We start from the raw sequence: 24,586 nt of genomic DNA, 5'->3' as shown, positions 1-24,586 counted from the left end.
GAAACCTGATCGCTGACGCGATGTGGTACTCCTGTCATCAATTCCGTGGATCAAGATAGGTCGTGATTGAGAAGGAAATCTATAAGGCTCTGGTCGAGCACACGATGGTGCCATATTCGAGTCGGGCAAACCAGGTCACAGCCAGATCCAACGGTCTGATGGTTTGCAATTGATTACGGCTAGATGAATCTCACTCCGCATCAAGACCACGTTAGCGCCCCGATACAAGGTGGATGGGATTGCACCAATGTGACCGCTCCTCGTCTTGCAGGAGCTGAAAGATAACCGGCATCTTCTGGGATGCTTAATGCTCACAATAAGAATTCCTTGATTGGCAAGATCAATGTCTAGCATCTCGTCCAACAAGATTCCATCTCGGACGACTTCCCTTTAGAGACGACGCCTCATAACGCCCGCTGCAACCTCGTTGTCTCAGCCCCAGTCCTTTCCGTGCCGCTTCGGCAGACCTGTTTGCTACACAAACATCACCCACTCCAGGCTTCCTTCGACGATCACCACCGTTATAAAGGAATGATGCCTCTGCCTCAAACTCATGATTCCGTCCAGGTAAGACCGAAGCCTCGAATCTCAGACTCTCAGTCCCATCACTTGAAACCATGATGCCGTACGCCACAAAACACCTTCTTCTCTTGACCGCATCCCTCGCATGCATCATCCAAGCTCAAGACTCTTCTTCCAAACCAACATGCAAATCCTACCCCGGCACCGCTGACTGGCCCTCCGCAGCAACCTGGGCCCGCCTCAGCGAGTCCCTCGGAGGCGGGGGACGACTTCTCCGCCCGTCTCCTCCGGGAGCTGTCTGTCATCCCGGACAGGCCTCCTACAACGAAACCGTCTGCGCCGACATCGAGGCCCGCTGGAGCTCGTACGAGCTCCACGTCGATGATCCCGTCTCCGTCGTCTGGAGCAACTTCGCTAATGACTCCTGCCTTCCTGACCCGGCTTATCTGTGCAGCGCTGACGGATACCCTGCGTACGTCGTGAATGCTACCACGCCGGAGCATGTCAAGATTGGTATCGATTTTGGTATGTTTGCCTTCTCTTCATCTACCTCCGTTCCTGTGTTCGCTTGGTATCTGTGTGCTGACTCGGGATGTAGCGAGGAAGAATAATGTGAGGCTTGTTGTTAAGAGTACTGGCCACGATTATCTGGGCAGATCGCTTGCTCCTGGCTCACTCTCTATCTGGGTGCACTACATGACAGGCATCGAGTACCATGCAGATGAATTCAAGCTCGTAGGGAGCGATATCACCATCCAGGGAAGCGCAGTGACTGCTGGGGGCGGCACTGAGATGTACGACCTCTACAAAGCTACCGCCGAACACGGCCAGGCCATTGTCGGCGGCACCGCCAAGACAGTGAGCGTCGGCGGATACGCTACCGGAGGTGGTCACTCGCTGCTTGCGCCAAGGTTCGGGTTGGCTGCGGACAACGTCTTGCAGATGGAGATTGTCACGCCCCTAGGCAAGATCTTGACCCTTAACGAGGCCCAGAACTCTGACCTATTTTGGGCTATGCGCGGTGTAAGTGCGCCTCACTCTTGAGAGCCTGGCACCAGTACTCACTTCATCAGGGAGGAGGGTCAACGTTTGGTGTTCTCACCTCCATCACCTTCGCGACACACCCTTCGCCCCCAATTACTCACACAGCGTGGGCGATGCTCACTGAGCTCAGGTCATCCATTATCCCAGATCTCGCTGCCTACTTCCTCTCAAACGTCCCTTCCCTCGAGAAGGCGGGCCTCGCGGGCTACGCCCTGATCAACTCGCACATGCCGAATCCCGTCAGCTCCCCAGGCCTCCCACCGAACGCGGCTGGCGTCATCGGCATTTCTCTGATGCAGGATGACACGGACCGAGAAGAAGTCAACAGAATCTGGACGTCAATCAACCAGACTGTCAAGGAACGCTGGCCCAACGTCACTTTTGCCAAGATTACTACCGAGTATCCGTCCTGGCTTGACTTCTACGATAAGAATTATGACATGAATAAAGGGGGCATCAACAAACTGCTAGCTTCTCGTTTACTGGACGAGAAGGCTTTGACGGGAGATCTGGACGCTCTTGCTAGCGCGGTGAAGACGGCCACTGATAATGTGGGCGGCATGTATGCCTTTTTGGTATCAGGTAGGGGCGTACACAACGCGAAGCCTAGAGGCGGAAGTGATGCGGTTCACCCGGCATGGAGGACTGCCTATATTCATGCGAGTAAGTCGAATTTATTCGTCTAAGAGGCGTTACCCGAGCTAAATATTGTTTCCCACAGTCACTGCTGTAGGATGGACTTCGTTCAATGAGACGTCCAACAGCGAGGCCGAGAAGAGCATTTACGACTCGGTCGAAGGGTTCCGACAGTTGACACCTGGCGGGGGATCCTATTTGAATGAGGTAAGTCAGACACAGCATGGGAAAGGAACAGTCTCGAATCTCCTACTAACATGGTACAGGGTCTCTCGTACGAGGATGACTGGCAACACACCTTTTGGGGCACGAACTACGAGCGTCTTCTCGAGATCAAGAAGACCGTCGACCCAGATGACGTCTTCTGGTGCCAGCCTTGTGTTGGAAACGAGGGGTGGAAGCAGAGAAGCGATGGGCGGCTTTGCAGAATCTAGGCTGACACACTCAGAAGTCGTGTTCGTCGTAATATTGCCGTTCCCAGGCTAGAACCAAGACTGGATAATGTCACTCCTATTCTATCACTTCAATGGACCTCGTGGCAATGACAATAAGATCTAATGAAAATTCGGATTAAGGTCTACTTGGACTCTATAGCCGTGGTTTATGACTTTCTAGTCGGGTTCATAGCCTTCACCCAAGGCTTCCAGATATCCTCGATAGTCTCGGGCGAGTTCCAACCGTTCCATTCATAGTTGGTCAAACCCCACGTGTCAGGCACACCTTGAGCGCCGGAGCGCACACGGTAGCTACCAGCAAGACCCCAGACCATCCAGCTGACGTTGTGCTTGACGGTGTAATCCCTCAGACAAACCTGAAGTGTGTCGTTGCGAAGCGTGTCGTCTTGACCATTGCCAAACTCGGAAAAGATGACGGGCGTCAACCGGCTCGCCTTGGGGCAGTCATTCGTAACATTGCAAGCGGCGGGCTTGTTGATGCCCAGCGCGTTGAAGCCGTTGCGGTAGAGACCAGCCTCAATAATGGGACACGTCCCCGTGTCAACGTCCTCGCTCATCTTGTACAAGTGCAGTTCCCAAACAAGCTTGTCCGCCCAGGCGTGGCTGTCGAGGTCAAACACCTTTGGCTCGCGGCGAGAGGCATCGCGGATGGCGGTGCACTTGTAGCACGGCGCCGTCAAGTAGTTCTTGCCCGATGTGAGAGCAGACAAGTCCTGGCCGTACTGCATGCCTCCCCAGAGGATGAGGACGTCCGAATTAGCCTCGTGGATGGCGTCGGCGCCAGCGGAGAAGTTGCCGACGAGCGTCTCCCAGTTGTAGTACAGGTTCGTCACGTTCCACGACTCGCGCATCTCGTTGCGGAGGGAGAGGGAGACGATGTTGGGGTGGGACTTAGCCCAGTTGGCGACGTAGGAGAGGCCGCGGCGCCAGTGGGTGGTGTTGAAGTTGACGTCGTCGAACCAGGCGTTGCCGTCCGTGTGGGAGCAGCACCACTGGGCCTTGCCGACGTGGACGTCGGGGGAGATGAAGATGCCGCGCTCGTAGGCGGCCTCGGTGATGGCGGACCAGATCTCGAAGCGGGTCGTCTCGCGGGTCCAGGTCGGGTTGTTGCGGATGATTTCGTTGGTGACCTTTGTGCCGTTGACGAAGCCTAGGGCTGTGATCATGGCGACCTCGAGGGGGACGTCCTCGCCGGCGCGGTCGTAAATTTGGTCGACCATCTCGATGGCGTAGCCCCTGAAAAGAGTGTGAGCTAGGGGTTGTTCAAGTTGTACGATGAGAGTTAAGGAGGCTTACATGCGAATGTAGTTGAAGCCGACGCTCTCGACATCGTCGAGAATCTGATCAACCGAGGCCCATTCCAGGCCCTCAGGAACCATAGTCTCGCCTTCGTGGGTTGTTAGTCTGGTGGCCTCTCAGAACTGTCCTAAATGTTGAACGTACCACTCATCGGCCAGTTAGTACCAGCCCATGTCACGACCTCACCGCGGGCATTGACGATGTCACGTCCGCGGGTACTGAAGGGAGCGTAGGGCCATGAGCCGCTAGTCTGGTTACCGGCCTGTCTCTTCACGGCTTGGTGAGAGCCATAACGAGGCGAAGCGGGAGTCTTCATGTACTGCGCGCATGTCGACGACACAAGCGCCGCAAAGGCGATGGCAAGACCCTTCATTGCGGAAACAGAGACTCACGTAAAGACCTACGTGAGAAGCAAAGCTGCAATGGGAAAAGAGAAGGTTACACTGGCGAAGAAGAGGAGGACGGTCTCTCTCTTAAAAGGACGTAACAGCCATCAAAGATACTTACTGGCTAGGCGCATCTATGGATGGCCCGGAGCCATTGGGCAATGGCTCATTCGGCTCCGCATCCCCCGCACCGTTATTTTCCTCGTGTTTAATGAGCATCGTCATTCGACCCCGATCCGATCATGGACCAACATCGGCTCCCAAGCTACGTTTGGGTTGGTCCTGGGCGAAGGGCGGTGGGCTTTTTACCGAAACTATTTCAACCAAGGTTTGGGGCCGGTCGAGGCCAGGATTCCCCCCATGGAAACGACTTCCCCGAGGTGCATCTGGTGACGGCATTGGGCCGCTTGAACTGGTGGAGTCTTGGAGAAAGCTCTAAGCAGGGGTTTACCCCGCATTCAATCATGGGGGATAGTGGAGATGGGAAAGAAGAAAACAACTTAGATCCTTAGCAGAAGACCTTGACAAGAGACTTTTGTTTTGTTTTTGCCCGTAAACGATGACCCGGGGGCGGGGTTTGCTCTTCGGAGCCGGACCGAAAGTGGTGGTCTACCGAGACTAGATGCTGTCGTCTGATCTCCCACGCTTTTATATACGAGCCAAGCGGGTGCTTGATGTACTAATACCAGTAACCCTGTTTCGACCGTAACTGTTCCTTTTTGACCAACTCGTGTTGCTTTTGTCGGCGACTGGAACTTATATACTCGAATACCGGCAACTAACTTTGTACACTGCGTGCTGAAGATTGTCCATTTGAACCCCAAAAAAAAACAAATATCAAAAACACATACCTTACTTTGTTCCACTTGAAATCAGGCTGGGGCCCGACTTTCACTCAAGATGAAGGTCAACCCGGAAACGACTACCTGCGTGATGTTGCACAGCATGAAAACGCGGCACTAGCTTCCAAGGGGAACGAGTGTCATCATTATCGACGAGGCAGCCAAACAGATTAGTTCGGGGGTTATTGGAGGCCACCTAAGCATACACTCCCGAGAATGCAGTGAGATATTGGCGGTATCAATAGAGAAGAAGTGTGGCGAGGGTGCAGGCAGAGCCCGGGACCTAAAAAAGTGTTGCAGAAAGCAGGGCGAGAGTAGGTCAGCATGCTGTACGACCTGACTTGAGGAAGCGACCGAGAACAGATGAGTATAAGGCTGGTCCCCATTCCAAGACGGATGGCTCGAATGCCACACGGTCTGCCAAACTCTATCATACCTTCGTACTCTGTATGGCGTCACGGAACGGCATAGGGGGGAACCATCTCATCGGATCGCAACTCACGGGACGGCCGAATCGGCAGCCTTGATGTACCGCAATTACCTCTCATTGATCTTTCACCCGCTTCTTTCTACACGTTCTCTTCTTCTTCCTCTGAAGAAATAATCATACCTCCCCGCTGTGCGCCAACTACTGAGCCAAAGCATGAACCAAGTGGCCCGGCGCCTCGTTATAGTCTGCTCACAAATGCAGAGTCTAGCGGAGATACTGAGTCAACTTCACGGGATGCGAAACCAAGACTTAGTAATTAGCGATATCACTTGTTTCCGTCCTGAAAGTACCACTGGACGCTTGAGCTATCAGCAATTGTTCTTAGTATAACGTCTTTTTCCGCAATTCTTATTCTCCTCCCCCTCTATGTGAACAAGCCTTTATCATCCTGGACCTTTCCAGTATCGTTTAATGTTGTCGTCTCTGTTCTTGGAGCGACTTCTCGGGCCTCCCTGGCATTCTCTATCAGCGCTTGTATTAGTCAGGGAAAGTGGAACTGGTTCCGAAGGAGAAATGAGAATGTCATGGTTTTCGATCGTTTCGAAGAAGCTAGTCGAGGACCTTGGGGAAGTTTTCGTCTCTTATGGTGGACCAAGTTAACGCACGAAAACTTCATTTATTCAGACCACGGCGCGTAAGCTAATTTCTCTAGACACTGGATCGCTCTTGGAGCCCTCTCCGCGGTCATACTAGTAGGCTTTGAACCATTTCTGCAAGCTGTCATCACCTTTTCGGGAGAAGATGTCAGCTACGAAAACCTTGCAATGATAAGCGGTATTGGAAGAACGGAGAGATTAGACGCAGGCGAATATTCAGTCTCTGGGTTTGTTCACACAGACCAAGAGTTGCCAGAGCTGTGGGGTGTCTTCACCAAGGTACCCATCAAGTCTGAGTGTGACTTTGGGAAGGCCTATCCAACATCAGCTCAGCCGAAAATACAAAGCCATCATTTGATTGTCCAACAGGTAATTGTAGCTGGGATACTTTCGCATCCGTTGCGGTCTGCAGCTCCTGCAACGATGTATCGCATGCGATGAACAAGTCGATCGGACCAACGATGGAGTATGAAGGCGGCGCCATTACATTCAAGATCCCATACCTGCATCTGAGCATATCTAACCCTTCTGGTCTCAAGTTAAGGGGATTTTATCTTGATCATAATAGAACGTTAGGTGCCGAAGTTACTGCGCAGTCAACGTACAACCCCGAGCATACATTGACGTTTGGTCATCTCCAGTCCCTGATATACTCCTCAATTATGATAACCAGCCAGGACTTCCGCCTATGAAAGGCAACCTGGGAAGACAGTGATGTGATTGCCATAGAATGCGCTCTATACTTCTGTGCCAACATCTATCAAACAGTAGTCGAGCCAAAGGTCCTACACGAAAGAGTTGTCGGTTCTCACGCCAACCGAAACCTGGACTCTTTCCTATCAGTAGGATCGATAAAAACCAACAACCCAGCCTTGTCACAGGCCTACAACACTTTTGTGAACCACTCACTATTTGTCGGATACTGGGATGCCCCCTGCACAGATCTGCAGCTCGTCGTCTCCCGAGCCGACTATCTCGCCGCTACTGGCTTGAACTTGGAGGATGACCTGAAATTCAACATCTCACATAACACTATTGTAAGCCTCACCCAATGGATAGTAGTAAGACTGGTGGGCCTCGGCAATACGGCTTCAAGCGTACCCGATGACGCAGAACTACTTGTGTAGCCTTGGGTTTCGGATTCGGGTCGTCAAGAACCGACGGAACTTGTTGCCGGGTTTGCAGCTTCGCAGAATATCTCGAGAACTTTTGAAATGGTCGCCGCCAGTCTGAGAAATGGATTCGAAATCGTTCGATGAAGAGCGAACCACACCATGGTACAATAAAAGAATGGGTAGTCAAGATCAGAGTGAACTGGGCATTTTTGTCGCTGCCCATGGGTGCCTTGATAGGGGGTTGCGTCTTCTGCTTACTGTCAATATGGGAGACGAGGAGGCTGAGCCTCCCAGCATGGAGGGGAAGCTCGCTGGCGACGCTAGTCCACGGCCTCGATGTGGAGTCTAGAGTGTTCTTGAGAGAGGCAAGCGATAGTTCTCGTATCGCCGCCCAGGCGCGGACTTTGGAGGTCAAGTTTGTCGACTCTGAGAGCGGACCAGAGCTCGTTCGCGGTAACAAACCTGGCACTCCTGCTTGTGAGACGCTGTAGCAGAGTCATGTATGTACCGTGTGAGTTGAGAGACCATCATTTGATATACTAATGAGGAATATGGCGTCATTTGGTATTGGAAACTACATGTAGTTTTGGTGGATAAGTCATGATGAAGCGTAGAGGTGCACTCGGAGATGAAGGATAGGTGGTATCATCGCCGGCTTGTCATGTGCCGGGATATGAGAAGAGTGCGAGGCACATCAACCATTTCCAGGTTGGAGGTGAGAAGTAAGTTGATTTCAGGGGACAGATTCTCTCAGATGAGGTGCAGCTTGATGATTCACGTTATGTCGAGTAGTATTTTAACGTCGAACCAGGTTCAAAAACCGCGAAGGTTGCTCGAATTCCCCTGAATCGAGAGCGTAATCAGGTTCTTTATATGTAGGGTACTCTTATTGAATGTACCGTTGTTATCATTTCGTATTTCATGAATCGACTCATACTTCAATAGGTATGAGAGCGGCGGTTAGCTACACAGTTTAGGAAGCCGTCATTTTTGGCCTGCTGACACGCTGGCATCGGTGGCGGGGGGACAGATAACAACAACTCCGAATCTTGACTAGGGTCTCGTCTCGCACCAATAGGTTTGATAAGGCATTCAGCAGACACACATCACCTTCAGTCAATCCCAATGAATCACATCTTGGACGCAAAATGGTTACCAAAGCTAGCTCGAGCATAACCCTGACCCTAACGCCCGCTGTTGACAGCGATAATATATCTGGTCTCGACGTCACATTGGTTCTTCAATCCCCAGACAAAGCAGCTGGCGAGCCAGTTTTCCTCTACAATAGACGAGACAATGGCACAGGAGCGCCATCGCATGAATACCATCTGTCGAGTATCAAGGCCTACGACAGCCAAGGCCACTTCCCCATCAACATAGTCGACAACCCCAGCGACGCAAACCTGCAGGAATGGCACGGTTTGCGCAACACGGAGGGTGACTTATCGCTCCATCTCCACGTACAGCCTGTACAGGTCACTGCGAAGGATCACAGGAGATCCATTGTTCCTCTTGGTCTCGATTTCGGTAGAGCAGAGCTATTGGAAGACCAAGGGGGGCTGATGGGTGCTGGAAAGTGGTTTATCCCACGACCAGCCGCTGACCTAGAGATCCTATACCGGATCACAGTGCAGTGGGATACTTCCTCCTCGCCTCCGGGAACACGGGCGGTTTGGAGTCACGGGGAAGGACCCGAGCCCGTTACCAAAGAAGGCACTGTCGACATGCTGCTGGATTCTGTCTACATGGTCGGGCCGGTTCAGAGCTTTCCCGCACGTGTTGACGCCATGACCGGAGATGCTTCTCCCAACGCCGGTTCGACCTTCTGGTTTGGCAAACTTCCGACGAATCTCGAGAAGTTATCCGAATACAGTAGCAAGATCTTCCCTAATATTTCGGCATTCTTTCGAGATCCTCGAGGAAGCTATCGAGCCTTCATTCGCAAAGTTCCCAACGGCTTTGGTGGAACAGGGTTCCAGGCCAGCAGCTTGATCGAGTACGATTCTCAAGCGGAGGGCGTGTCTGACTTTGATCTCGTGCGCCTCTTCAACCATTTGATGGTACGATCATGGGCCCGACTAGGCCCGCAAGACAACGGATCCGAGGCTGAGTGGTTCTCGAAAGGTTTGGCCCTGAACTTCCCTCTGGCCCCGATACAAGATCATCTAACCAACTCTTGCGTAGGCCTGTCCCAGATGTACACCATCTTCTTCCCCTACAGGTTTGGTCAAAGGGGTCCAGATTACTTCCGTGCGACACTCAACGGGTTTCTGTCCGCGTACTACACCAGTCCTCGACTCACAGCGAGATTAGGTCAAGGCCAGGTTTCCGCGCAGGTAGACTCCTACACCGCATCAATCCCCTACAACCGCGGCTGGATCTACATGCTCAAGATGGATTGCTACACGCGCCGCGCCTCTGTGCAAACGGAAGCAGGCGTGTTGAGGCCTCTCGATGGAGTTGTTGGAGACCTTACCGAGAAGCGCCGAAGTGGCCTCAAAATGCAAACAGTAGATTGGTTGAATGGGGTCGCGCATTGGTTGGATATGATTGATGTTGCTGCAGCACCTTATTTTCAGGACACCATTATGAACGGGAACCCCATGTGGCTTGACGACATGACGGAAGCTTTCGGTGCCAAGGAAGGCACTAGTCGCGTTGTCGAGGTTGACCAGGAGATGTTGTGCTTTGGATTCGATGTGATGAAGAGTCTGGAAAGGGGAGTTGTTTCTGCGATTGAGCCTGGGTCAAGAGCAAAGCTCAGTGGGCTCCGGGATGGTGACCGAATTCTGCGTTTGGACGGATTTGAATTCTCCATGCTCGGCCCAGATCGCGAAGTCAAAGTTCTGGTGGAAAGGGATGGCGAGACGCGCAGCTTTGAGTACTCCCCTCGACGGTTTGACAAGGTGCCTTGTTGGCAGGTTTTGAAGATTGAGCCTGCAGGAACGTGAAGGAGATTTGGATCAGTCAGCCAGCCCCTGAAGGAGGTGATGCTAGTTGTATTTTACTAAGAGACTTCACCAGCTGCCGCGACGTAATGCTGATCAACTTCGCTTCGGCTATTGATACATGTACCGGACTTGGTGGGCTCAGCTCTCCCATAAACATAAGCAGCTTCAAGTTCAATATCTTCGCCAGTGAGTGCGTCAACTGCGCCGAAATCATGAAGAACTCCGGAAGCATTGTCCGAACACTGCTCCCTTCCACCCTTGAGATATGCCGACGCCTTGAGTAGAAATCTGTACGCATCATTCGCCGTGTCAACGCCCGCCTCCAGAGCAACTTCGATGGTATGAGTTCCGCGAGGTGCAGGCGGGATGCATTCCAGCCTGAGAACGAGCACTTTGTCGTTCTTTCTCGCGTCTTCAAGCTCGCCTTGGAAGACTGGTATGACGACCCTCGACTGTCCGTCGACAGTCGTGGTGATATTCATGGTCCGAGTGAATGGGAGTACTGTGTACCGATTCAACACCCGCAGCGCCTCGCCTCCGATGGTTTCGATCAGGATTGATCGTGGGTTCAACTCAAGCGTACCGACTAGGTCACCATACACTCCTCGTCCGCACAGATTCTCGGCAAATACAGCGGTACCAAACGTAACAATTTCGTCGTAGTCCCCCAGGCCTGGTATCGACCGAAGACTTCCTGGATAGTCAGAGATCGCAGAGGTTCCGGTGCCGAACATGATCTCTACCATGGATCGTAACTGTGGCGCTCCTGTGTAGCCGCCCACAATAACGACTTTTGAGATATCGTTGCTAGAAAGATTCGCTCTTTTGATGACTTGGTCCAGAAGGGGTAGTGTCTTCTCCAATATCTCCATCTCGGTTGCGTCGAACTCAGAGCTCCCTCTTAGCCGCTTTTTCTGCATCAGTTCGCTTACCTCTCTGCCAAGCTGGTTATCACTGATACTGGCCAGACATCCAAATACTCCTGCATCGAACTCGAACAAAGATACCTCGAAAGTTTCTCTCCCTAGGTCATAGACAATGAAGTGGAACTCATCGTCCAGCTTATCTATGCCGAACCCGATAGCAGCGGCGATAGGTGCGTTCATGATGCGAAGCACTTCTAATCCAATTGAGTAAGCAGCCTCCGTGATGGTAATGCGCTCTTCCGTAGTGAAATACTGTGGCACAGTCACGACCGCCTGTTCAATGGGCCCAAGTGTCCAGGTTTCGGCCGTCTTCTTGAGTTTCTGGAGAGCTTCGATCACGGTGTCTTTGAATACGTGAGCTTCGTGAGAGTTCGCGCTTAAGTCTACTCGAGAAATCTGGCGTTTCATGGCTCGATGTAAAAAGTACTCGGGCTCCGTGGCATCGCAAACCATATGACTGATAGAAGTTAGCGCTCACCATCATTATAGAGAGAGTACGGCAGGCCTTGGTCTAACCTGTAATCGAATAGAGCACTTGAAAGACTTGGATCATGTTGTGTGTGATGTGCTGATTCATCTGACCCCATGATGGTAAAGCCTGAAATACATCTGTCGTCAGCTCTTTTCCTAGAACCTCTTTGGGAAGCTTACTCTGTCCATCATACGGTATCCTCCTGGCACCAAGTTGAATTATGCCCACGCTTGAGTATGAAGGTCCGAGGCTCTTCATAACACAACTTTCATCAATTACGGCGTCCATGAGTGCGTTTGTTTTCTGGTAGGACACTCACAATGGACATGTAATCAGAGTCATATTCAGCGCCCCAGCCAGTGACCTCGAATGCAGATGCACCAGAGTATACTAGCGATAGAGACAAGATGAAACCACCGAGAAGACCGAAACTCATGGCTTTATGCCGTTTTGAATAAGACGGCATCTTGAACAGCTCCAATTTGTACATCGTGTCAGGCTGCCGAAAGTGCAGAGGACTTGAAGTATCGCAAACACTTCTAGCAATAGACGCGATGACGATCTAGCCTTGCTACTATTAATGCCATAAGTATAGTCTAGCTTCTACTAAGCTTTTGACAGACTAACTGTCCTCTTTATACGAGAAGCAATGGCCGTCGCGGCCTGTTGTTGGTGACAGCAGCTAGGTGCTTAGTGAGCTGACCTGGATATCCCACGCTAGCTCGTATTGCGTAGCAGGCAACGCTGCATTGAATAATCTAGAAGATTGAACAAAAAAAGAGTTCACCAACGGTGTGGCTACATCTCTTGGTGCTCATGCTGGGATTCGGACTCGAAGCCTGTCGTCGAGTAGGCTGTGGGCGTAATTGACTGTTGACCTTTAACCACTCCCCCACCTATCCCAGTTTGACCTGACTTGTCGGCCTAGACGGGCGCCTGCTGGTTGTGGTGACGGGAATGGGATTGAGAGGGTATGTGAAGGCTCCTGCCGGTGTGTCTTCTGGTTATTCAAGAGGTGAGTCTGTGATGACAACGCTGGCCTCAACTACGACTCCACTCCCGAGGTAGGTGCAGGCAGTCAAGATCTACTCAGGAACGGGTTGTCCGGTCTCTAAAGACTTTCAGATATCAACATCCCCTTGAGGGACCTGATTATGTAGACAAAGAGGTACTAATACTGAAGTTGTAAATGCCGCGCTCGCAGCAAAGACCCCTTGACGATGCTCTTCTGATGGTGTCGATGATATTACTTCTACCTCGCAAGGAGCACCTTGCTATAAACATCGTGGTTCGTCGCGATTGGTGTGAGTGCATGTGGTTGGACAAGGGACGATGCTGAGAACCTGAGACGAAAGCCAGCGGTCGCCCTGCCCCCGAAACGCTTGCCTAAAGCTACGGTCCACCCGGCCCCAGCCGTCATCAGCCGCCCCACCACGGGATCCTTATCGCTCCCGCAGCTCCGATAAGGCTCTCAACGACGACGGGAGCCAGGCTTCTTCCGTCATCTTCACTCCTTCAAGTCGCACTCTTCCCAAGCTTTCACCCAAGCCTGTCACCATTCCTAGAGCTGATCCAGCAAGCATGACGACCGCACGATCGGAATGACTGATCCCACGTACACAGTCTTTGTCAGACTGCCCATTCTGCGGGGCGAGTTCACGGATCCCCCTCCGGTGAGTCCATGAGCCCATCCGCCCATAGCCGTCCGGGTGCCTTTAGCCGCGGGACCGACACTGATGCGACTCCACGATGCAGGTTAACTGGGATTCCGCCAAGGACGATGTGCTATGGAACATCATCTCAGGCGCAACTAAGCAGGAGATTGACTGTAAGTTCTGGCTAGTATTTCACCTTCTAAATATCGCTAACTTGGTCTTGTTCAGGGAATGAACTGTAAGTCCTTTCCCAGGAACCGGAACCAATCTATCGAGCTCATCCACTCTTCAGAGCCGCACATTTCGATGTGACCGTCGATTTCCTTCTTCAACAAGTAGCCTACTTGACCGAGCGGCATACTGCGCAGCTTCGAGCCCAGGTCCGGAAAGCCACAGCCGCCGCAAAGGGCTCCTCTGCTCCATCCCCCGTTCCTGGCGCCGAGCCACACACGCACCAACGAACCGTCTCTGCGCTATCCATCCGACGCGATTCGCCGCTTCCTCGAACCGATACCAGCACGCCAGCGACGCCCATAACAAGCTCTCTCCGGCCGAATATCACACGCAATGCCTCCTCAGGTACGATCACACGCAACCTGGGCGGCGGCTCTACGACCCGCCAGAGCAAGCCCGCCACCTCACGGCCATCCAACGACAATCAGCGACGTCGTCTATCATCGCTTCCTATTCAGAGCACCCCCAGGAGCCCCGAACCGACGTCGCCTGACGCAGATGAGCTGAGCTCGCCCACTTCCTCCGACGATGAGTCCAGCCCAGCGCAATCGCGCATCATCCGTCGCCCACCTCGCTTCCAGCAGCGCGACGGACCGACCGATCTCGAAGACGAAGATGAAGACACCGAGCCCGCTTTCCTCCAATATAAGCCACAATCATCCAACACATCAGCACAAGACATGGGTTCGACATTACGGGGCGATCCCCGACAAGCCCGACGGACACCGAAAGGTAAAGAGAAGATTCACCACTCCGAGACGTCAGATTCGTCGACAAGCTCACCTGCCATGGTGTCAAGGGGCCCCTCGACAGGGGAGAGACGCCCGACTGGTCCTCTCTCCCCGCGCCGCCCGGCTGAACTGTCTGGTAAGAGTCCAAGTCGGAAGGGGTACTCGCGAGACGGAAGCGACGGTACGCCAAGCATGGGCAGCAGCTTCAGTGATTTGGACGGTAAGCTCCGCGATCACTCGTTACTGATGAGCAACGCTAATAGACAGCAGACGCCTCTGTGACACAGTCCGCTCTCGAGGAAGCCCTCGCGAGTAAGATGCAAGACGGCGGCATCGGGAGCAGATTCAGCATCAGTCAAGCGTTTAGAAGCCGCTACATGCCCAAACCTGGTCAACAGTAACAGCATGTGCATCAGAACTTGTTTTACGGTAGAACATGAATCGGTTGGGTTGAGAAGCATCTCTGGCGTTTTAGGTAAGATCACGAAGCGGGTCAGAATGTCCATTTTGCTTAGTCTATGATGTTTGTTGGAATAAGATTTGGCGTTTAATACAAATATGTTTTTGGAAGTGTCAATTCGGTTACTTAGGCGTCTTCATGGTTGACTATTGCAAAGACTGACCATGTCTGAATCACAGCACAACGCCTTTGGTGTTCAGAAGAGACCGCGAGCACGCCCATCTATCCTCGACTGCGTGAAAACAAAATAGGCGCTAGTGCCCTCAAAGAAATGCTGATTCCAATTATCATACAGTTACTTCTAAAGCACTCAAGAACGAGACCCCATCTTAGCCCAATTTTCGCGACAGACCAAAGACGAACTACACGTTGCTAGATGCATTCAAAAACTAAAGCAGTGGCGCGGTATCCAACGACTGTCTCCCGAATGTTATGATCGCACCCTATCCTGGGTGCGCATCTCATGGCTCTCTCCTCTCTCAGCTTCACAGCAGTCAGCCTACAATGATCCGGACACCAAAAACAGAGACAACTTACCATCCGACTCATCCGTCTTCGCCCCTTCATAGGGGTCCCACGTCTTTTTCCTCGCCGGGAGCGGCTTCGTCACCACTTTCCCTCCTCCAAACAACCCGTCTTCGGTTTTGTGGTGCCTCGTCTCGTGCAGTCGATGTTCGTCGTCGTCGTCGTCGACCCTCTCGCCGTGCTCCGCCCGACGCCTCTTGGCCTTGTGTGCGCGGTAGAAGAACAGCGCCCCGACGACGCCAATGAAGACGGTCACAGTGCCGATGATGGCTCCGATCTCGCCGGGTTGGAGGGCTCGTGGTGGCGGCGCTGGTTGGGGGCCGGTGCGGCTGTCTCCCTCATAGAAAGACATGGCTTGCGGCTAGAGAGTGAGGGAGGTGCTGTGTTCTTGTTCTGCCCCGTTGAGCGGCAGTGACGCTCGGATGGTGGTCTAGGGAGCGTGGGTTGCGGGAGAGGCGTTCGATGGCGGTCCGGGGGATGGAAGGGGGGGCACCGGCAACCATGGATTGAGACGGGAGCTATCTCAAGGGCGGGCGTCCTGGTGCTCTTCGCGTACACGGGTATCCGTAGGTGAAGCAGGACCATAAGCCCGGGAATATTGTAGGAATGAAGGATTGTCCCGGGAGAAAACAAGGCGCTTCTTCTGCTTCTTCTTCGTCCCACAGCAGCGGAATTGTAGATTGAAGAGAGAAGTGGCGGACTACAGTTCCTTGTGGAAATTGATCATGTTAAGTTGGACTATCCGTTCATGTCTCTCAGCAACCCCGGCTTTCTCTAGTCTACGTACGCGAGCACCCGAACGTACTTCTCACCCCCTTCTCCCGAGAAAGGGGGGTGAGGGAGTTTGGTCTCATCCATCTACGGTTACCCCTTCATCTTTCCTTCTGTCGCCAACGACGAACCGGCTTGAGGAATTCCTCACCAAATGGGAACCTATCCACCTGCGGCTAGCCGAGACGGCACTCCCGCTTGGTGGTCCGTCGTTTGTGCGGCTCTAGATTGCGGTGTTTGTCTGCTAACTAACAGAACGTATCTTTTTGTGCCTGGCTAGGACTCTAGTGAGTCTAGTCTACCCGCTGGACTCTCTTGACTGGAGCCTTGGTAGAGAAAACGTGACAAACGAAAATTGTAGATCGCGTTGGAAGAAGAAATATGTTGGTTTGCTTGCTTCCCAAAGGGGCATGTAAGAAATGTTGGAGCATGGGTGTCTACCTCCCTTTCCGCAACCCAACAATAACCTTAGATCTCGTCCGCTGTCCGTTACGCGGTTTCCACCTTTTCTCCACCATCATATAAAATGCCAGGCTGTTTATGTTTGCCAGCTAAGATATTGCCTTGACTTCTCTTGTCTTGCTCCGGCGGGACGATGAAACTGGCGGTTTTGGAAGAGGGTCCTCCACGTACCTAGCAAAAGGACCTCGACAGACATTTCCCGTGGACTCTGAAGGTCCTGAGCACAAGCCCAAAGGAGACGGGCCTCTTTCCAAAGAATCAGTAAATGCCAGACGAAAGACACACGTAGTTCCCCCTTGGTGCCAGGCCTCGCAATACCGAATCAGCTTCCCTTCATTCTGTGATACCCCAGCTTGGAACAAGAGATCTTGGTGAGAGCTGTCGAGTCGGCTACACGCATCGACGTTCCCGGTCCCACGAGACAGGTGGATGTCAAGAGCCGGCCTTTTCGCCTCCTCTCCTAGAACGGGAGCCTGTCACCGCCCAAATTTAAAAGCCTCTCCCGCTTGTCATCTCTAGCCCGTCACGCAACGAGTCACAATCTGGTCTACTGAGCCCTTGCACCAATACGTCGGTCCCCCTACATGTCTGACCCGAACGAAAAGTTTCGTCCTTTTTAATGACTCGTTGAACGAAGGAGTTTCGGTCGAGATCGTCATGGTCCCAGAAAAAAGTTCGAGGGAGAAACACCGGTTCAGAGGACGAGATGGAGATTGGCCATCATCCTTTTCTTATTCTCGACCAGGGGGGGGGGGGGGGGGGGGGGGGGTAAGGCGGTGGGCTTGAGACATGGCTTCGGTTGCTGCAAGCCCTTGCATCCGCAAACTCGCCGACCGCGCAGCTGCCAAAGCGTGACCAACATTAGCATGGAACTTTTTTTCCTGGCCCGATCGTGCTGGGGATAGACGAAGAAGTGAGACTCTTTTTCATTAACTTCTCGCTTCCAGAAGACATGTAATATGCACGAAGGTGCCACCAGAATCACCTCCCACCGGCACCATGCGACGCACCTCTGATCACCACTCATCACTCTTCTTGAGATGAGGGGGAAAAGAGAGAGAGAGAAACGAAATGGCGTGTAAGAGATCCAGCATGTCACCGGTGCGTCCCATCTGCGGGTGTTCGTGCAAGTTGGCGGTATCGTGGTATCTGGGGTCGAACCACCTCAGTGCGCGGCGCATCACTTTCAGTCGTTGGCTTGGGTATGCAGGCGGGATACCTGCATGCCCGTTTACGCGACCCGCCTGTCGCTTTCGAGGCCCTTGGTGCTGCGAGATCTTTGGCAGATTGGACAGGATCTCAGACAGACCGAAGCTCGTCTGGCCGCGTCGACACTCTTGGCAGTCGTTTGGGTGGTTCCTCAATGTGACACTTTGAGGAGCCGAAAAGGGGGGGGGGGTTACAATTGATGAAGCAATTGTTTAGTTCTTCTTTGGACGACTCACAGTCGAAACGAAACGGATCACCTCTGAAACAGCAAGATCATTAATATGAAAAGCAATGATGGAAGTTGATCAAAGACGTTGGATCAGGTTGGAGGACTGGGCAGATAGAAGTTCGAGGGTAACTGATAGGAAATCGGGAATAAAAGATTTGACGGCGCTCACTCACGACGACAAGATTGAATGCATCATGGTGATTAAGTCTCATACACAATTCAGCCAAAATCCCGGCCGCTTGGTAATAGATGTGAAGACAAAGTACTTCTTTCATTCTCCAAGGCCTGACTCAATGTTGGGGTGTAAGTAAACCATCTCCAGCAATGGCTCTCTTCGGCCGAAGTCCTCATATTGTCAGGCAACAGATACAGATGTAATGCTCAAGGAAACCAATCCGTCGGTGCTTTGTGTTTTGCCTCTAAAGTTTCTTTGCTCTGGCATCCAATCCACCAATCTTCACCAGCCTTCCGTATCTTGAACGGCTTCTAAGCCGGCGTAAAGCTCAACAAGACGTCGTTGGGCAGCTTCGTCGTGATGCCCACCGTCTGCAACATAGGCCTCTCATCCCTCGGTTGAATGTCTTTGAAAGTCTGCAAGATCCTCACCACAAAGTAACTCATCTGCGTCAGCGCAAATTGCTGCCCAATGCAAATCCGCGGACCGCCGGAGAAAGGGAGATAATCCCATCTGTGTGAGGTTATCCCGTCAGCAAGAACTCTCATCTTGAGCCAGTATTTTACCAAGAGAGACAGAGATTCGGGGGAGGGAAAAAAAGATCGACAAGGGGAAGAAGGGATTAAAACATACGACGGCCGTATCTCCTCCCAGCGCTCGGGACGGAACTCGTCAGCATCCCCGCCGTACAGATCCTTCCTCCGGTGAAGACAAAACAGAGACCACCGCACGGATGTGCCCTTCGGAATGAAGACGGGCGATTTACCATCGGGCCCTCCGCCAACGGGTAGCGTCGTATCGCGCGCCGCGCCGCGCGACATGCTCGCGACAGTCGGGTACAGTCTCAGGACTAGTAAGACGCACCGTCAGCACTCTATCTCCAAAGTCCCCTCCTCTCGGACAATTCGATAACTCACTTTCTTTGAGCACCATGTTCAGGTACTTCATATCCTTCATCTCCTCCCACGTAGGCCTCCGTCCCTCCAAAGCCTCCACCTCGCCCCTCAACCTCTTCACTACATCCCCCCTCCTAGCCAATATCCAAAACAGCGCAGACAGCGTCGAGGCCGTGGTATCCCGTCCCGCGAGGATCATGGACAGCAGCTGCGCGCGGATGTAGTCCGGCGTCATGCCGGGCTTCCCAATCATCTCGTTGAGGAACACGTAGCCCCTTTCAGGGTCTTCCTTCTTCTCCGGGTCAGCTTCGCGAATGTTGCGAATGTAGTTGTCGCAGAAGTCGTGGATCATCTTCAGACCTTCGTACCACTTCTTGTCGTTGTCGAGGAAGGTGAGCAGGCCGAGGCGGGAGCGGATGGCGGAGCGGGTGGTGATGTATTCGAATGTCGACGTGAAGTCGCGGGCTTCTGGTGAAGGTGTTGTGAGCATGTTGGTAGAGTGTCCAAACCTTTCGAGGTATAGTTAGTATATCTGTCTTTCTCTCGCCAACTTTCCCTTTTCTGAGCACTCACATAAAGTCAGTCGCCGAGTCCATCGTCATCATATACAACAACGCCTGCAAATCAACTGTACCCCCATCCTTGGGAATATTCCCAATAAGATCCCCAACATGCCTCTCAAAACACTTCAAATCCGCAATCTGATTCCTCACAAAACTAGGCCTCATCATCGCCCTAGCACCATGCCACACCTCCCCATTCGCCGAGAAAATCGCCTCCTCGCCCAAAATCGGCAGCACCGCCTCCCGTCTGGGCCCGATGATGGGAAACGCCTCAAACGACGTGGCCAAAATCGCCTTTAAATTCTCAGGCTCGCTCGTCATGAGAACCCATCCGCCGGGTGTCTTCACCCACCAGGTATTTCCCAGCGCGCCAAAGAGGTCCTGCCACCACTCGAGGAGCTTGTGCTCTTTTTGACGGGCGAGCGAGGCGCGGATCCAGTCGCTGCCTAGGATCGGGTCCTTGTGTGGGTACATGGGCGCCGGGCGGCAGTGGAGGGCTTTCATCTTGAAGAGGTACCATGCTTTCTTGTATAAGATGAGGGCCGGTAGGGTGAGGAGCGTTGCGAGGAGGGGGCTGGTGAGGGCGTGGTTTGCTGTGAGATGGGAGCCGTGGGTCCAGGTGAAGTACTTTTCTGTCAGCGTCCAGAGGATGTAAGCCCCGAGAGTAGCTGATGAAGTTGCGTAGAGGTATTCTCGCGCCATGTTGTTCAAAATGCTGTTCGAGAAGTTTAACCGTCTGTTGAAGATTGAAGTGAGGTCAAGGTCGGGGCCCTCGTCTTCAAATCGAAGCTCTACCCCTCAACGCTTATGAACAAGACTGAATCGCAGGTAAAGCTCTCGCACGTTTCCAATGTCCGTGCCGGTGTGTCCGACGAAAGCTGGTACCACATCAGACGGAAAAGGTCTCCGACTGCGTAGCCCAAGGGTTTCCTCTCGCCAAAGAATAGGGCTCCAGTTTGTTTGTGTTTCGCTTTCGGTACGGAGCAGTCCACTAGATAAAATAATCAGTAATCTTTAAAAGACCAAAACTTAGAATTGCCTAGGCACCGTAGAACTTAGACTGGCCAGAGGTGCATATCTCATACAAAATGTCTCCATCAAAGACATGGTTGACGCGCCGAGTCGATCCCATCCCAATCCCATGTGCGTGCATCTACATACGTCCCGCGAGGAGGGGCAAGTCCGTAGAATGATGTAACATCGCCATCTCGTAGTACGTATGAATATCCCCAGGTTTCCCCTCATCCCCCCATGTCCAGAAATCAGACCTAAATTAGCTCTCGACATAATATCTCAGTGCCCACCCCCTTCCAAGAACGGCAGTTTGGCTCAACTAGCACCACCGGGAACCTTTCACGCGGCAGCGCTACGCTACGACCACCAAGCTAGCTCTTGACCCCTCCAATCCCTTTGCCTTCGTGGTCCGTACAGTCTTGAGATAGCCTATTGATGTGACAGCCAAGATTCCTCCGCAAAAACTACTATTGCACCGAAGATGGCGATGAAACTGGTGAACAAAATGGCCATGCAGGGCCGATCAACCGGATCACTCCATACTCTTTGGTAGCGCTGAGAAAGACTTTAAAGACCACCTCTAAAGAACGAGAACTGCCTCGGCATAGCCTATCAATTCTCCAAAGAAATACCGTAATTGTGCCGCCAGTGTGATCCTGCACAGTTACACAACCACGTCCTTGAGACACGCAACACCACCGCACCCCACATCCCTCCTGGTCCCCCTCGTGTTCGGGCATGTGAACGGAAATACCAAGCCATTCATTGGCCGAACTACATATCCTAGGAGCGGGGGAGATATTTAACTGCGTGCGAGTGTGTGTACGGATATTTGGTGTTTGCACATCCATGGGAAAGTTTTACCACTGACAAGGGGTGCAGTCTTGTCAGTCGGCGAGTTCAAAGTTGAGCTATCAGACTTCAAAGTGACAAGCTCGCCTGGAGGTCAAATCCGAGAGACGCAAGAAACCCCCATCCAATTACGTAGTATCTTGAAGTCTTGCTACCTCACTCAAGGAGCATTCCGCCGTTCTAAGTTCTGGCGTTTCCTTGGTTCAATTAACTGCCGGAAGGCTTGGAAACTCTATCCTTCGTTCCCATTCATTCTTATCTGGAGCTTCTACGGATGTCGCTTTGATGCCAAGCTTATGTGGAGAGCTACGCCACAGAATTCGCAGTGAGACTCGCCCGCCAAGTCGGCGGACGGAGGTGAAAGCAGCGCCGTGCCGGCTCCGTCAAGCGGAACGTAACGCCTTTGCAGTCTTCCACTACACCACCTAGGTATCCTCAGGGTTACTTTATGCGAGTCTCTCGTTATCAGAATGGCCAATAGTGGCTTCAATTACAATTGGCATCATCTATGTAGGTACAATTCGTCATAATGTCGTGGGCTCTTCCCCAGCTTTCGATTTTCTGGACCCGATTGTGTCGTAATAGCCGGCCATGGCTATTCGGTTTTATTCTCCAATGAATGCCAGATGATGCCAACCCAATGCATATGTCAAATCCAAGTATGTTCCATCACTCCTTTCGTCCTCGCCATTAACGCCTTTAATGTTGAATGCAGTTTGCTCCAATTCCCGACCGTGAAACCAGCCAAATTCTACTCAATTCGAGCCGATCGCTGTGACGCAATGCTGTTGCGCAACGCAGGGTTCCGGCTCTTCCTGCTCAATCTCTTCTCTCGAACCATGGGAATTCCTGGAGGCGGATCCGTGACCGCCGTCGTCCCGCTTATCTGAGAGAGCACGCTTCCTCGCTGTGGGAGGCCTTGGTGGCTGTTCATTGTGTATCCTTTCGTCGGTAAAGGAGATAATATCCCATTATCATGCGAACTGTCACTGGAAGCGTCATTGTCGATACCCTTGCCCTTCTCGTCCATCTCTTCGTTCTTCCGCCTGACATTCAGCGCGGCAAGGCCACCGCCACTGAGGAGCGCGGAACGGAAATCGAAGAAGCGCTCCTTCATGGGCTTCTTGGACGTTTCGTCTAGCATCATCCATATGACAGCCACAATCAGGAGACCCAGTACAACCATCGTCAAGATTGCTGCGCCGGCCGTATCGGCACCGCCCAATGGTGGTAAAGTTGAGACTGCAGGGACCGTCCGGCCGATGTCGTTACCTCCGGCTCCAGGATCGCCCTGAGAAGTGCCGCCAACGTCTGCAGTATGAGGTGCATTGGAAGTTTCGATGAGGTTGCCAAGCGTGATTTCGAGCGCGGCCATCTGTTGTCCGACACCCTGCATTCCATCCCAAGTCCCGTTTTCGGTCCACTTCAACCCGCACATGCGTCCGTTCGTACCGCCTTTGCACTGCGAAGCAGCTGCGATAGATGAAGCGCGAATCTTGGACATGATGCCATCTGTCAAGTGCGGGGCCCATTTGGTGATGGCCGCAAGCCAGCGGCTGAGGTATGCCTTGAAGGACTGCTGATCAAGGTTGCAGAGTTCAACCGTCTCGCAGGCCACCTCTTGCATGATATTATTTTCCTCGCCAACAAAGAAGACATCTGCACCCTTGACCAGCCCGTCAAGTCGATTCTTCCACACCTCGTTGCCGGTGTGGTTGTACATGGCGGCAGCGCCAAGAATCATACCGCCGGCATTGTAGGTCCATTGATATGGTACAATGTTGGTGCAGTTGTACTGAATGTGGCCGCCGTCGTAGACGTAGTAATCGTCGGAAATGAACTTGACATTAACCATCCACTCCCATGTTCTCTCTGCCCAGTCGGAGTAGGACGAGTTGCCAGTGTACACAGCCAGGCGCCCGGCAAGAGCAAAGAAGCAGGCTTGGGAAATGGTGTTCTTGTAGTCGTAACCGTTGTTCCACTGGAAGATCTGCCATCGAAGCCCTCCGTTACAATGGTCGGGATCCCAGCGTGCGGCCTGGGTGTTAAACACAGCCTGCGCCAGGGCGAGCCATTGTGGTTGGTCATCCGGTGGGTTGGGGAACCCATACTCGGCAGCTGACATCACTGCGAGTCCCCAAAATCCTTGATCGTCATTTCCTTCGGTTCGCGTCTGATTCTCTGGCATGTAATCGTTGAATTTGCCGACTTGGTGGAGGAGACCCTGAGTGACAACATCATTCCAAGTGCTGTCACCTGTGTAGTACCAGTAATCGATCATGGTGCCCATCATCGCGCCGGCCTCCCACCCTGACACAGTTTTAGTGGGGAGCAGGCCAAGGACTAGAATATGCACTTACAGTAGTATGGATCGGGAAGAAGACCTGGGGTCTTGCCAGGTTTGTCTCCGTCGTAGAACGACATCAGATCTTCAGTCATTGACCTCGCAATGGTTTTGATACCGGCTATGCATAACACTTGTGAGTTGAGATCGCCATTAGATTGTCACTTGCGCTCACCTTGGTCACTTGTGTCCAAGTTGTATGCTGTGGTGAACTGGATGGTCGCCAGAAGAAATGCCGGCAAAAGCCGGCTTACAGACCATTTTGGCCGGCCCCGCATTGCGATCATGATGCGGGAGGTCGGAGTGTGAGGGTTCCTTGGCTTCGATGGACGGACCGTATAAAAGGTTGGACTGTTGATTCAGGAATCCGGGGGAAGCGTCGATTAAGTGTCAAAATTAAGAACGAGTGGATGCCGCAAGGTAAGAATAAGACAGCGGCCAAAACTTGCACAATGTCAAGACTTTCTGGCATAAACCGGGCAGACGGTGCGCATGGGAGTCGAGCCACGTTCGTGAGGTAATGGAGTAGCTCCGATGATGCGAGCTAAGAACCGGCAAGGTTGGTTGGCGTTTTTTCCCCTCCCCAACGAGAGGTGAATTCGTATGACGGCTGGGTTGTCCACACCACACACACACACACACACACACACACACACACCAACAACTGCTCTAAGCCTGGGAAAGTGCGTCTACTTGTATGTTGGCATGTACGTGCATGCAGGTTGAACACAC

The 24,586-nt window shown here is 52.6% G+C and overlaps 9 protein-coding genes across 9 annotated transcripts; 4 read left to right on the top strand and 5 right to left on the bottom strand.

The window, feature by feature from the left end:
• Positions 1-617: 617 nt before the first annotated feature.
• BDP55DRAFT_688981 (FAD binding domain-containing protein) lies at positions 618-2,636 on the top strand (the record flags this gene model as incomplete). Its single annotated transcript, XM_060576694.1, has 5 exons — positions 618-1,047; positions 1,121-1,545; positions 1,596-2,229; positions 2,288-2,409; positions 2,469-2,636. The coding sequence occupies 5 exons, from the start codon at positions 618-620 to the stop codon at positions 2,634-2,636; spliced, it is 1,779 nt and encodes a 592-aa protein (XP_060436793.1).
• A 167-nt stretch (positions 2,637-2,803) lies between these two features.
• Positions 2,804-4,329, bottom strand: BDP55DRAFT_538070 (beta-1,6-galactanase; the record flags this gene model as incomplete). Its single annotated transcript, XM_060567909.1, has 3 exons — positions 2,804-3,893; positions 3,954-4,044; positions 4,101-4,329. The coding sequence occupies 3 exons, from the start codon at positions 4,327-4,329 to the stop codon at positions 2,804-2,806; spliced, it is 1,410 nt and encodes a 469-aa protein (XP_060436792.1).
• A 2,109-nt stretch (positions 4,330-6,438) lies between these two features.
• BDP55DRAFT_625291 (uncharacterized protein) lies at positions 6,439-7,529 on the top strand (the record flags this gene model as incomplete). The annotated part of the gene is made up of 3 exons (XM_060571453.1): positions 6,439-6,639; positions 6,966-7,307; positions 7,398-7,529. The coding sequence occupies 3 exons, from the start codon at positions 6,439-6,441 to the stop codon at positions 7,527-7,529; spliced, it is 675 nt and encodes a 224-aa protein (XP_060436791.1).
• A 952-nt stretch (positions 7,530-8,481) lies between these two features.
• BDP55DRAFT_7658 (uncharacterized protein) lies at positions 8,482-10,364 on the top strand. The gene has a single exon (XM_060580947.1). It carries the CDS (start codon positions 8,534-8,536, stop codon positions 10,334-10,336), a length of 1,803 nt encoding a protein of 600 aa, XP_060436790.1. The 5' UTR covers positions 8,482-8,533; the 3' UTR covers positions 10,337-10,364.
• On the bottom strand, positions 10,365-12,454 carry BDP55DRAFT_7664 (Hsp70 protein-domain-containing protein). Its single transcript, XM_060580968.1, has 3 exons — positions 11,914-12,454; positions 11,779-11,860; positions 10,365-11,719 (listed from the first exon to the last, which is right to left on the bottom strand). Exons 1-3 carry the CDS (start codon positions 12,020-12,022, stop codon positions 10,393-10,395), a joined length of 1,518 nt encoding a protein of 505 aa, XP_060436789.1. The 5' UTR covers positions 12,023-12,454; the 3' UTR covers positions 10,365-10,392.
• Positions 12,455-13,242: 788 nt separating this feature from the next.
• On the top strand, positions 13,243-14,829 carry BDP55DRAFT_640234 (uncharacterized protein). The gene is made up of 4 exons (XM_060573322.1): positions 13,243-13,407; positions 13,490-13,562; positions 13,618-13,627; positions 13,682-14,829. Exons 1-4 carry the CDS (start codon positions 13,336-13,338, stop codon positions 14,634-14,636), a joined length of 1,110 nt encoding a protein of 369 aa, XP_060436788.1. The 5' UTR covers positions 13,243-13,335; the 3' UTR covers positions 14,637-14,829.
• Positions 14,830-15,244: 415 nt separating this feature from the next.
• BDP55DRAFT_722298 (uncharacterized protein) lies at positions 15,245-15,691 on the bottom strand (the record flags this gene model as incomplete). Its single annotated transcript, XM_060578584.1, has 2 exons — positions 15,245-15,297; positions 15,352-15,691. The coding sequence occupies 2 exons, from the start codon at positions 15,689-15,691 to the stop codon at positions 15,245-15,247; spliced, it is 393 nt and encodes a 130-aa protein (XP_060436787.1).
• Positions 15,692-18,496: 2,805 nt separating this feature from the next.
• On the bottom strand, positions 18,497-20,346 carry BDP55DRAFT_688977 (cytochrome P450; the record flags this gene model as incomplete). The annotated part of the gene is made up of 4 exons (XM_060576693.1): positions 18,497-18,698; positions 18,819-19,035; positions 19,103-19,590; positions 19,655-20,346. 4 exons carry the CDS (start codon positions 20,344-20,346, stop codon positions 18,497-18,499), a joined length of 1,599 nt encoding a protein of 532 aa, XP_060436786.1.
• A 1,623-nt stretch (positions 20,347-21,969) lies between these two features.
• BDP55DRAFT_640219 (family 76 glycosyl hydrolase) lies at positions 21,970-24,512 on the bottom strand. Its single transcript, XM_060573321.1, has 3 exons — positions 24,030-24,512; positions 23,871-23,975; positions 21,970-23,820 (listed from the first exon to the last, which is right to left on the bottom strand). The coding sequence occupies exons 1-3, from the start codon at positions 24,139-24,141 to the stop codon at positions 22,262-22,264; spliced, it is 1,776 nt and encodes a 591-aa protein (XP_060436785.1). The 5' UTR covers positions 24,142-24,512; the 3' UTR covers positions 21,970-22,261.
• Between the last annotated feature and the right edge of the window lie 74 nt (positions 24,513-24,586).

The sequence above is a fragment of the Colletotrichum godetiae genome, assembly GCF_030913485.1.
Source record: "Colletotrichum godetiae strain CBS 193.32 chromosome Unknown BDP55scaffold_1, whole genome shotgun sequence".
Taxonomy (NCBI): domain Eukaryota; kingdom Fungi; phylum Ascomycota; class Sordariomycetes; order Glomerellales; family Glomerellaceae; genus Colletotrichum; species Colletotrichum godetiae.
Note: the sequence above shows the minus strand (reverse complement) of the source record. Positions and strands in the feature narration are given on the sequence as shown.

Coding starts and splice junctions, on each gene's coding strand:
- BDP55DRAFT_7658 (XM_060580947.1), top strand. CDS start 8,534: ATGGTTACCAAAGCTAGCTCGAGCATAACCCTGACCCTAACGCCCGCT.
- BDP55DRAFT_7664 (XM_060580968.1), bottom strand. CDS start 12,022: ATGGACGCCGTAATTGATGAAAGTTGTGTTATGAAGAGCCTCGGACCT. Junction 11,861..11,913: donor GATACCGTATGATGGACAGA/GTAAGCTTCCCA, acceptor GATGTATTTCAG/GCTTTACCATCATGGGGTCA. Junction 11,720..11,778: donor AGTGCTCTATTCGATTACAG/GTTAGACCAAGG, acceptor AACTTCTATCAG/TCATATGGTTTGCGATGCCA.
- BDP55DRAFT_640234 (XM_060573322.1), top strand. CDS start 13,336: ATGACTGATCCCACGTACACAGTCTTTGTCAGACTGCCCATTCTGCGG. Junction 13,408..13,489: donor AGTTCACGGATCCCCCTCCG/GTGAGTCCATGA, acceptor TCCACGATGCAG/GTTAACTGGGATTCCGCCAA.
- BDP55DRAFT_640219 (XM_060573321.1), bottom strand. CDS start 24,141: ATGATCGCAATGCGGGGCCGGCCAAAATGGTCTGTAAGCCGGCTTTTG. Junction 23,976..24,029: donor CTTGGACACAAGTGACCAAG/GTGAGCGCAAGT, acceptor TGTTATGCATAG/CCGGTATCAAAACCATTGCG. Junction 23,821..23,870: donor TCTTCCCGATCCATACTACT/GTAAGTGCATAT, acceptor AAACTGTGTCAG/GGTGGGAGGCCGGCGCGATG.